Source organism: Heterodontus francisci, chromosome 2, assembly GCF_036365525.1.
Source record: "Heterodontus francisci isolate sHetFra1 chromosome 2, sHetFra1.hap1, whole genome shotgun sequence".
In the NCBI taxonomy this organism is placed as follows: Eukaryota; Metazoa; Chordata; class Chondrichthyes; order Heterodontiformes; family Heterodontidae; genus Heterodontus; species Heterodontus francisci.
Genome location: NC_090372.1, coordinates 159,321,808 through 159,334,343, shown reverse-complemented (window position 1 = coordinate 159,334,343; position 12,536 = coordinate 159,321,808). Strand labels below are relative to the sequence as shown.

The window sequence follows — 12,536 nt, the reverse complement described above, 5'->3', positions numbered from 1 at the left end:
AGCCTTCTGGGGTAGAGAATTCCAAAGATTCACCCTTTGGGTGAAGACATTTCTCCTCATCTCAGTCCTAAATGATCAACCCCTTATCCTGAGATTGTGTTCCCATGTTCTAGATTCTCCAGCCATGGTAAAAACAATGTCTCAATGGCTATCCTATCAAGCCCCTTCAGAAACTTGTTTGTTTCAATGAGATCACCTTTCATTCTTCTAAACTCCAGAGAGTATAGGCCCAATTTACTCAGCCTCTCACCATAGGGCAACCCAGGAATCAATCTAGAGAACCTTCGCTATACTGCCTCCAATGCAAGTATATCCTTCCTTAAATATGGAGACCAAAACTGCATGCGGTACTCCAGTTGTGGTCTCTCCAAAGCCTTGTACAACTGGAGCAAGACTTCCTTATTCTTGTACTTCAATCCCTTTCCAATAAAGGCAAACATGTCATTTGCCTTCCGAATTGCTTGCTGTACCTGCATGTTAACTTTCTATGTTCCTTGTATGAGTACACCCAAGTCTCTCTGACTATCAACATTTAGAAGTTTCACACCTTTTAAAAAATATTCTGCTTTTCTATTCTTACTACCAAAGCGAATTACCTCACATTTCCCCACATTATACTCCAACTGCCCCATGGTCACCCATTCACTTAACCAGTCTATATTTCTTTGCAGCCTCACTGTGTCCTCTTGTCATGAAGGTGCTCCCATTATTAATATTTTATTTTTGAGGGCTCTTCATTCAATATGGATTACCGGTTGAGATCAGGGTTCCAAATTTTTGTCTAAAATTTTACAGGCAGTTATGAGTGATCTGGGTATAACACAGTTAAAGTCCTCAGTATACCATCCACAGACACAAGGGGCTTTAAAACAGTACCATCAAACCTTCAAAACAATGATCAGGGCATCAGAGAGGGAGTGGGTGACCACCAGACAGACAAAAAAAATCAGGCAGCTAGTGCAGGAAACCCCTAAGTACATCTCACTCTCCAACAGGTATTCCGTTCTGAATACTGAGGAAAGTGATGCTTCACCTGGGGAGTGCAGTCAGAGCCAAGTCCATGGCACCACGGGTGGCTCAACTGCACAGGGGGGTACAGGGAAGACTGGAAGAGCCATAGTGATAGGTGATTCACTAGTCAGGGGAGCAGACAGGTGTTTCTGTGGCCGCAGACATGAATCCAGGATGGTCAGTGACCCGAAACGTTAACTCTGCTTCTCTTTCCACAGATGCTGCCATACCTGCTGAGTGGTTCCAGCATTTCTTGTTTTTATTTCAGATTTCCAGCATCCACAGTATTTTGCTTTTATCCAGGATGGTGTGTTGCCTCCCTAGTACCAGGGTCAAGGATGTCACTGTGCGGCTGCGGTGCACATCGGACAACGACAGAGGAAGAAAGAGGGATGTGGTCCTGCAGTCAGAATTTAGGGAGTTAGGTAAGAAATTACCAAGCAGGACCTCAAAAGTAGTCATCTTTGGACTACTCCCAGTGCCATGCGCAAGTGAGTATAGAAATAGAAGGATAAGACAGATGAATGTGTGGTTGGAAAGATGGTGCAGAAGGGAGGGCTTTAGATTCTTGGGACACTCGGACCGGTCCTGGGGAGATGAGTCCCTTACAGGCTGGACAGGTTGTACCTGAACAGAGCCGGGACTGAGTTCCTTGCGGAACGTTTTGCTAACACTGTTGGAGAGGGTTTAAGCTAGTTTGGCAGGAGGATGGGGACCTCAGGGTAGATTCAATTGGGACAAAATCAGAAATTAAAATGGAAGGCAGAAAATTAATGGATGAGTCTGGAAGACAGAGGTTGTACCTCTGTTTAAAAGGGAGCGAAGGATAGACCGAATAATTGCAGGCCAGTCAGTCAAATTATTGGAATCTATTCTGAGAGACAGGATAAACTGTCACTTAGAAAGGCACAGATTAATTAAGGATAGTCAGCATGGAGTTGTTAAGGGTCCAGCTTGTCTGGCCAACTTGATTGAATTTTTTGAAGAAGTAACAAGGAAGATAGATGAGGGTAGCGCGGTTGATGTGGTCTACATGGATTTTAGCAAGGCTTTTGACAAAGTCCCACATGGCAGACTGGTTAAAAAATAAAATCCCACGGGATCCAGGGAAATGCAGCAAGGTGGATACAAAATTGGCTCAGTGGCAGAAACAAAGGGTAATTGTTGACGGCTGTTTTAGCAACTAGAGGGCTATTTCCAGTGGTGTTCCGCAGAGCTCAGTACTGGGTCCCCTGCTTTTTGTGGTATATATTAACGATTTTAACATAAATGTAGGGGGCATGATCAAGAAGTTTGCAGAACGCACAAAGATTGGCCATGTGGTAGATTGCGAGGAGGACAGCTGTAGGCTGCAGGAAGATATTGATGGTCTGGACAGATCAGCAGAAAAGTGGGAAATGGAATTCAACCCGGAGAAGTGTGAGGTGGTGCATTTGGGGGGGTCAAATAAGGCAAAGGAATACACAATTAATGGGAAAATACTGAGAAATGTAGAGGAAGTGAGGGACTTTGGAATGAATGTCCACAGATCCCTGAAGGTATCAGGACAGTTCGATACGGTGGTTAAGAAGGCATATGGAATCCTTTCCTTTATTAGCCGAAGTATAGAACATAAGAGCAGAGAGGTTATGCTGGAACTGTATAACACATTGGTTAGACTACAACTTGAGTACTGTGTGCAGTTCTGGTCACCTCATTACAGAAAGGACTTAATTGCACTAGAGAGGGTACAGAGGAGATTTATGAGGATGTTGCCAGGACTGGAAAAATGCAGCTATGAGGAAAGATTGGATTGGCTGGGGTTGTTTTCCTTGGAACAGAGAAGGCTGAGGGGAGATCTGATTGCAATGTACAAAATTTTGACGGGCTTGGATAGAGTGGAGGTGAAGGGTCTATTCACCTTAGCAGAGAGGTCAGTGACAAGGTAGCATACATTTAAAGTGATTGGTGGATAAATTAGAGGGGAGATGAGGAAAAACGTTTTCACCCTGAGGGTGCTGGGGTCTGGAACTCACTGCCTGAAAGGGTAGTTGAGGCAGAAACCTTCAGCTCATTCAAAAGGAGTTTGAATATGTACTTCAAGTGCTGTAAGCTGCAGGGCTACGGACCAAATGCTGGAAGGTGGGATTAGAATGAATGGATCATTTTTCAGCTGGCACAGATACGATGGGCCAAATGGCCTCTTTATGGGCCTTAGACTTTCTATGATTCTATAATCTGAAGCATTATTCTTTAAAAGATACCAAAATGTGTAAAATTATCGTTTTAGATGTTTGCTCTTTCATTTTCCATCCATGTTTCATTACTATGTGCTATAGCAGACACTAATGAGATAGCTTGTTTCTACTTATGTACCACCCTCACTGTAACATTAGACCAGAAGTAGCAGTAGAATTCATTTTATTTAATGCAAGGGAAAACTATAGCTTCATAAATATGTTAAAATATCTTGTAATTAGGTGAATTTCTAGCTATGTCATGTTTAGAATGTTCCAGCACATTGTGTAAAGTCCCAGCAACCAACCAGATTGCAGATCCAGAATTTAATGGCATCTCTGAACTTCGACCATTCTGATCCCAGAGACCATGCCCCATTTACCAATCACATCCCAGAATCATGCCACTAGAGACTAATCAGATATCAAAACTATCTCTGTAGTGTCATTTACTACCATAAAACAAATTCTGACATGCAGCCACCATGATACTTGCTCACCAATTCCATTAATATGACTAAAAATAAAATTCATGACAGAACACATAAAAAAATTAAACAATTCACTGAAAAACACAAACTTGCCCATACCATCTGTTAATCGATTCTAGAGCATGGCTACCCGACCTGAACCGGATGGGACCTGACGACATGTGTTGGGTTCGGGTCGGGTTGGGTCGGGCGCGGGGAAAAATGAAAGGACTCGGGCCGGTTCAGGCTCAGGGTTGGATGTGGTTCTGTCGGGCTCGGGCCGGGTTTCATTTGCAGACCCGAGCCGGCCTTTAATCGATTCAACAAGTCCATTTCCCTACACATATAGGGCCAACATATCTATGTAAACTTTAATTTTAGCCTCAGCCCCAGATGATGCCCCACCCATTTGCAGACACACCAACTCACCCAGATCCCTGGACTATGAAGTCTGGCTCAGTTCAGGCCTGATTTGGGGAAAACATGTGCACCAGACACACAGCACACATTAGGTCCACCTTGAAAGCTCCTGCATCTTGCAATGCTCCATACCATTTTGTTGATGAGCTTCAACTTCTCTGTGTCTCTAACCTAACTTCCGGCAAGTACTATCAATGTTTCTGTTAGTTTGTGTCTACATCATGGGAACCATATGAGTTATTAGGACACAACCACTATATCAATAGTACAGTAATAAATATTTTAAGCAGAATTGTTTAGATCATTGGATGATTCTACATTTAAGCATTACTTGTCATTTTACATCTTTGCAGGATGAAGCTAGGCATTTTAATCCATACTGCTCACTTTGATTTATGAACAAAAAAATAAAGCAACCCTTACTAAGCAACCGCGTCAATAAATATTAGTCTAAATCACATTACACCCTTTAAGTACCTTGAAATCTGGATGACTGACAGCCATGCTAAACTAATGACAACCTTGCGGTTCTGCAATTACACTGTCATACGCACAACTGAGCTTGTTCTTTTCCCTTTCTGAAGGAAATCTATGAAAGATATTACTGATTTACCTTGCCAGTAAAAGCTGCCAGGTCCTCCAAGCACCAGGTTCCCATTCTAGATAAATTAGATTATTTTGTAAATTCATTTTTTGAAGACATGAAATGTTGTAACCAATATAATGTTACTCTCTGCATATTGGCAACTTTGTTAAAAATGACAGTTAGAGACTTTATAAAGTATAAATATATTAAACAAATATTACTATACCAAGAATATCATTAATTGCAATGAAGAATAGCAGAAAAGTGATTATAATCCTGTCTGTAAAGTTTATTGTGTTTGACACGCTGTCATAATACAGAAGGTTTAATATGTTCCATGGGACACGCACAGTAACATAATCTTTTACACAAAATATCAGAAAAAATGCCAGATGTCTGGATGAGGCCAAGTTTTATACCTAAGGTATCATGCTTTTTTCTGTTTGCATAGGCAGATATTGCTGTAAAAGATATGAGCAACACTGGACTTATAGAATGCTAAAGAGCTGTGAATCAATTGAATATAAAATGCTAGGGTATCGAAGCTACTGAACGTTTGTTTCTGACAGCTGCCTAGACATGCTCTAATCTTCACGGTTTCATGTTCAGTTGTTTCATGGATATTGAAAATCTGTGGTATGTGATTTCATTTTCAATCTACTCGTTTTACTTACTGCAGGCAGGTGCATACCCACAAATTTCACACTCTCTCATAAACCTCCTGCTTTTCCCTTTATTTAAGATATTGCTCTCCAACCACAATAGTATTCTTGCTTTCTATACACACATTCTCCTTAGAACTACTGCACTTAAATTGATTTAATTTTTTTCTCAATGAAAATTTGGCAAGAACTGCCCTGAGGAACGGCATGGTTATAACTTCATATTGCTATAACAGTTTACGTTCTTCTCAATAAGTGGGTTTGGGTACAAGATGATCTGTTAACACAGCAAGCTTCATGACAAAGCCATCTTATTTATGATCAGATATCCACTTCATCTCATTATCAAATACCAGTCGATTCATTCTGTAGAGGCAATTTTACTAACCAGATGCTACTCAAAAGGATATTAATTTATAACATTGCAACAAATGTTGCATTACTTTGATAATAATAAGAAAATAGTATAAAGATTTACTAATCAAGTTATTTACAAGGCACCTGCTCTGACAATGTATACAGGAATGTGTCTCTTTGCTTTGGCATTTCTTCTTTGTACTTAAGACTCAACATCAAGTATTGTTTCACATCCAAGCATAGTTATTGTTTGAAGGAGTTAGATATAGCTCTTGGGGCAAAAGGGATCAAAGGATATGGGGAGAAAGCGGGAACAGGTTACTGAGTTGGATGATCAGCCATGATCATAATGAATGGCGCAGCAGGTTCGAAGGGCCGAATGGCCTACTCCTGCTCCTATTTTCTATGTTTCTGTTGGAAAGGTCTTGTCCATAACACCCGAAGAATTATAACACTGTAAAAAGTCAACAAAGGTCATTTGTGTTGCTTTCAGCTGCTTCTTAGATGACCTTTGATTTCTACCTTTTGTACAAAAAAACTAGTCAAAGAGGTTTTAAGTGGCATCGTCCTTTCCTCAGCACAGGCACTTGCTATATTCATTATATATTTTGCACAGAACTTGGAACTATTCCTGAGTTATGTGCTTGGCGTATCTTTCCTTTTCTCTACATATACAGATGGTATATCATTTAGGATATCTATTAAGTTTTCTACAGTAAATAAACTAAAATACAATGACAAGCTTACCTGGGTAAAATCAAGGCTAAATCCTGCTTGACAAAAACCTTGACCTTCAGGATCCGGCTGGTCTGGAATAGGTATAAAATTTACACTGCTTTCATAAATCACAAATGATTTTATTGCCTTTTGCCCAAATAATATGACATTAATAGCTTTAAAAAAAATTAAAGGATACAGATGCACCAGTATGCATTCCTATTTTTATGGATGTTTGGCTCAAATGCCATGCTCTCTGCTTCAGCTAGGAGGATGGATCAATCTGGGCCATGGCAGTTATCAGTGTTATCCAACAAGTTCCTTCAGTTTTCCTTTACCTTTAGACTGAGCACTCCTCTACTGCACATATTTCAACCCAACAGCACCCTGGCTGAAAAATGTGATAACTTGTCTGATGAGATTAGTCAAAGCTAGAATTCAAATCCTTGGTCACCCTTGCTTGGGGTTTGAACACTCCATCACATACAGTATAATGTCACTCCAATTTCATAGAAGTGTTACATTTAATATTCAAATGCTGTAGTACAGAAAATTATCCCTGGTATTCATTTTAGTTTAAGTTCACATAATAGTGACTCCTTCACACAAATTACTGCAAAATATCTCTAAGCAGAACTCTGACCATGGATGTTTTGGAGCAACTTCAGTTCTTTGAATAGCCAGATTCATCACAGTGATCAGTACATTGTATATGATGCTTGCGTTTGAACCCCAAGCAGGGGTGACCAAGAATCTAATCCTAGCTTTGACTAATCTCAGCAGACAAGTCACGGCATTTGTCAGCCAGGGTACTAGTGGACAGAGATCTGTGCAGTTGAGGAGTATTCAAACGTAAGAAAATAGAAAATATAGGGACCTTTTGCGTTACATTGTGAGTTGCCATGGCACACATTGTTCCATCTTCCTAACTAAAGCAGATCGCATGGCACTTGACACCACCATGTTGGCTGCTGGAGCAAATGTTTCATTATATTTGGTTAACTATTTCATACAGGACAAGTTCTGAAGAAACAATTTTTAATGAAACTTGTTTATTTAGAATAACTAAATTAAGATGATTGCAATGTCCATAATAAAGAAAGAAACTGCATTCCCATCACCAATTATATTAAAATATTCAGATGTCTATGAGTGCGTAACAGTTTAATTTGATAGCATTGCTACTTTAACACATTATGGAGCATGTTGTTTTCTAGTTTTATTCCACTGGCGTAGTTATTATTTATATGAATCACCTGGAATTTGAAAATATTTTAGTCCCCTATTTTATATGTGATTCCATACAATTGTATGATTTTTTTAAAATTAAAGAATACTGTAAAATGCACTTCTAAAATATTTTCTAAGAATGGGAATGTATCTGAAGAATTTAGCATTGCATATTTTTACCAAATGGTAATATTATGCACAAATAGCATTAGTAAATATTTTCCAACATTAAATATGTGCCACCTAAAGTTACTCAACAGGAAAAATCAGGCACAATAACAGGAAATAAAGAAAAAGTGAACATTTTAAATTACATAAATTCCATAGAAATGTTCACTCTGTCAGTTGCTCAACCTACCAGAACGACATGGAGAATATTCTGCATAGGCACTGAAATTCTGAACTGCCACATAACAGGTGCCAACTGGGTCTTTTTCTTCAGTCAATTTAAGGGCTCGCCAATGATATAGAGGGGCACAAGCCTATTGATTAAAAATAAGTCAATTAAACCAAAATGGGGAATCATTTTCTTTTCTTACAATACACCAGCAACATCTTTTGTTAAAACGGCACACTTATTAAGCCTCAGTCACATGATAACTGAGCTGGAATTTTTATTACTTCTCCAACAAGTTACTCCCCAATATCACATATAACTCAAATTCTAACCCATGTAAAAGTCTAATGTTTGTACCAGTATTATTGCTGCAACTCTCTCATCACAATTTTTTAAAACATTTTTCTGAATATAAAAAGATCTGACTACATAAATATAATCCCACTTCAGGAAGTTTCAGACGCAATATTATCTAAAATTAGTCATTACATAACAGATTGATGACTGTTTCATTCAGTACTTACAGTATCATTCCCAGCAGTGATTAATTTATTTACCCAGCTGATTCATAACATTTGCCTAATGGACATTAGTTAAAGCATGACGCCCCCATTGCAAAAAGAAATGAAACAATACAAATAATATAACCAGAAGTTAGAAACTGTACAAAACTTTAGTGTTTCGCATTGATGCTGCATGCTACACTTTTACAATGTAAACCTAAAAAAATAAGTAACATACATTCCTATTCACCATTCACAAATTTCAGTAGCAAGAACCTGTAAGGTAGATACCTATAAATACAAAATATCAAAGCACACATCTAACTGATCCAAGATGTTGAATGTTACAATATTTAAGGACTTACCACAACCTTTTCTTTATGAGATTTGACTGTTGCCCCAAACCATTGATTAGATTTGAATTCAATAGGTTCCTTTGTGCCATTAACTCTGATGATTCTGTTACCTAATATTTGAAAAAAAGATTGTGATGCATGTCCTCAAGTATTTTAAGATCTTTATTTCCTTGACAGATAGCGAAACATTTATATGGGAATAATTGTTCATACTATTTTGTCTCACTGAGATCATTTGCAGGTTGTATCATGCCGACATATTGCATTGTCACTTTGTAATTATACTTTATCTGTATTACCACCTTGTAATTGTATTTTAAGTGTATTACATGTGTACCCTTGAAGGTTATCAAGCACAAACAATATGATTTAGTATTTTGTGTTATTTTAGAGTTCTTTTACTATTAATGATCAAGCTCTCAATAGATTTTTCAAAGAAAGATGTAACCACTTTGTTTTGCTCAGTAATTATTGTGTATAATTCCATGTTTCTTATTGTACTGCTCAATTCTCAATTTATAATAAACACATACATGATAATTTTCTCCATTTAGATGACTGCTGTGATATACTTCCAAAAATACCAATTTTAGATGATTAAAATTCCAAATGATAAGTAAAACAATTCAATGTCATTAAATTCCTCCTAACAGAATATGGATTTCTCTAATTACTCTTTTTAAAAAAAGAGTAAAAACTGGTTCATGATTTAATTATATATACACAGAACCGGAGACATCTCTCCAACTTTGTTTAACGTATACTTTGCAGATGTCAACATAAAAGGAACCATCTGGTTAAAGAATCAGCTCAATTATGATGCTTCTCAGTCTTTAATAAAAAGCAGACAATTCCTCACCCCCTCTCTTTTTGAAGCAAACTGATTTCCCACATGTTCATCCCTCCCCAATTTCACTGCCTGTCCGTGAACTTCTTTATGAATTGTTAAGCAGGAGGAGTGCTTGACTGTCCTTGTACAGCTTCACTTCAAACATGTAATAAAAAAGCTGTCAACAAATGTTAAATTCAATTTGAGGAGGGCATTTGCTTCTGCTGTTCCACAACTATCAGAAATCATATTCAGCAATCTTCCATCCCCTGCACCTCAACCCTCTCTAGTTCCTAGGACATGAATCCTGCACAAACTGCTTTGTTTATCTTTTTCTTTGCCATCAAGACTTACAGATCCTTTAATGAAATATCTGACATTTATACAAAAACAAACTGGCTGAACAGTGGCTTTTGAGAGTTGTAAATATTTCTAATCTACTATTTCTCAAAACTGAAACACATGAATTCATGTAAGCATTCATTTCAGCTATTTCCATCTATATTTTACCTTTTATGTAACTTTTAAAAAGGAGATTCACATTTAAAAACAAAATGTATATTTGATTTCTTTTAGCACCAAACTTACGTCAATAGAGTGAATATAACGTCATAGCAGATTTTTGTTAATTCTTAGGCATTGACAAGAATAACATCTATTCTCACTTGATGCAATTAATTCGAAGTTATTTAATCTGAGATTACATTTCATTGGGGTGAAACATTTTATATGCCCTGAAACTCTATTGTCAGCAAACACGTAACATGTTTAAAGAAGTAATCCAGTTTGTATCAATTTTGAAATTGTCATAATCTAAATGATCAAATTTGATTACTCAAGGACAGCTCATTTTTAAGAATTAAATTAGGAAGTTATGGCTATATTCTTTTACCATATGCCACGTGCCTTATACCTTTCGTAGAATATTTAGTATGAGAAGTGGAATTAAAAATACATTTTTCCAAGCTGAATAGCATATACACATATCTTTTAAAATTGTAATTTAGTCCTATATGTAACTCTTAAGTGATAGTTTCGTAGGAGCCCTGTAAGAGTTAGTTGGGAGAAATAAAATGCTACCACGCGATTGCAGTTCTCCTGGCGTGTTTTTTTTTTGGACAGATTGTGGGGTTTATCTGAAGCTCAGCGGGAGAGGAAGGAACAAGTTCAGGAACTGGGGAGAAGTGGCACCGGGAGCTGGATGCTCCTCCACACTTACTGCTTTTGTCGAAGGGGATCTGGCTGCAAGTGGCACCTCCTGCTGCCCAGCTGCAGAAATACACCGCTCCTCCCTCCACTATCCTGGGCTGGCTGGTGTTGGCTTTCGGAGCTCCGACAAGGACATTTACTCTGAAGACGCGCCCCCCCGACCAAAAAACAAACAAACACAAGTTTAAGACTCAAATCGTTAACATCAACTTCGACCAACTCCAAGTGCACGGCACAAACTGTCTTCATCACATGCTCCGAATTACTGGGCAACAATAATTTAAATGAGTGACCAGACACACGAATTGTTTCACGCAATAAAACAAAACTTTGCAACAACAAGGTGTGAAGTTTGGCAACTCTTGAAAGGTTTGTTTTTTTTTCCGATCTATTATTTGAAATAGAAAGGGGGAGAGAATGTTCCTCACGTGTTTTGATCAGGCGAGTAGAAATCCACCGAGTAGCCGAAGTAGCTGTCCTGGGGTCCGCTGTACACCGCCGGCTGTGACACATCCAAGTTGAAGGCGACACATCCCGGGAGCAGCAGCAGCAGCAAGTGGAAGAAGCGGCTCCGGGGGGCGGCCTTGTGCCAGCAGCGGCGGGCAGACATCGCGGGCCGGGGATCAATAACCAGGGGAGCCGGGATCAGGCTGACAGTAAGGGCAGGATGCGCCGCCGTCCTGTCAGTGAAGGATCACCAAGCTGGAAGGTTAACTCTTGAGCTTTCTCTCTCCACAGATGCTGCCGGACAGCCTGGCTATTCCCCGGGGGAGAGAAGATCTGCTCTGCAGTGTGTGTGAGTGTGTGTCTGATCCCGGGCTCTCAGCCGTGCTGTGTGCACTCTGAGACCTTCCTTTCACTTCCCTCTCTCGCCTCCTGTTAATCTGGACAGCATTGGGAGGGAGGCGGCTTCCCCACACCGCTCGCGTCATTAAAGAGCTGTCCTTTTATGGTGGGAAAGCGTCTCAAACCTGATCTTCAATCCGTCTCGACCTCAGAAGTGCGATCTTCCCATTTGCTGCGCCGTCCACCCTGTGTCCAGCAAATCACTTGTAACCTCCCGGTGTGTCTTATTTCACTCATTGCTGCCATGACAAATGTAAGGAGCCCCGAGTACTGACCTGGTGCAATATTTATGTGTTTTAATTGTAAAGAGGAAATCAATTCTGTAATACTTCCCAAACTTCAAGAAGTTCGTTTTTGATTTTAAAGTTTTCTAATTAATTTGAAAATAGTAATATTATGTATGACCAAAAGGTGGTGTAAGTTTTAAAAAGTATTAATCCACTTTGTGAATCAGGTTCGTGTTCAGGACCCAGACTGTCCATTAGCACCTTCCTCCTATCTTCACAACCAGATCGTGTTCATTTAATGTGGTACGCAACGTAAACATAGCTGCCAAAATAGGTTGTATAATATATAATTCTATCTAGTTTCCCCTATCTTTCTCCCTGGCCTCCATCAGGCAAAAGTTGCTCAGTTCGTCCTCAGAGCAATAGGCGAAATCTGCAGCTAAACTTATATTGTACAGCTCAGGAGTGAGGTCAATAATCTGAGTACCTAATGCACTGAAGCGAGAGTTGTTTAAGCACCTTCAGTCGGCAGACTAATGCCGCTTGGACTATACTTTCAC

General features: G+C 39.1%; 1 protein-coding gene across 2 annotated transcripts in view; it reads right to left on the bottom strand.

The window, feature by feature from the left end:
• itga8 (integrin, alpha 8) overlaps positions 1-11,847 on the bottom strand; it is a 239,702-nt gene extending 227,855 nt beyond the window's left edge. Inside the window, exons 1-6 of one of the 2 annotated variants that reach the window (XM_068012828.1) lie at positions 11,332-11,847; positions 10,914-11,044; positions 8,875-8,975; positions 8,028-8,151; positions 6,470-6,531; positions 4,731-4,776 (exon numbers count right to left, since the gene is read on the bottom strand). In XM_068012828.1, coding sequence (XP_067868929.1) covers positions 4,731-4,776; positions 6,470-6,531; positions 8,028-8,151; positions 8,875-8,975; positions 10,914-11,044; positions 11,332-11,513 — 646 coding nt within the window. In that variant the 5' untranslated portion in view covers positions 11,514-11,847. The remainder of the gene's footprint in view (positions 1-4,730; positions 4,777-6,469; positions 6,532-8,027; positions 8,152-8,874; positions 8,976-10,913; positions 11,045-11,331) is intronic. The other variant, XM_068012819.1, reaches the window with a different exon arrangement.
• Positions 11,848-12,536: the final 689 nt, after the last annotated feature.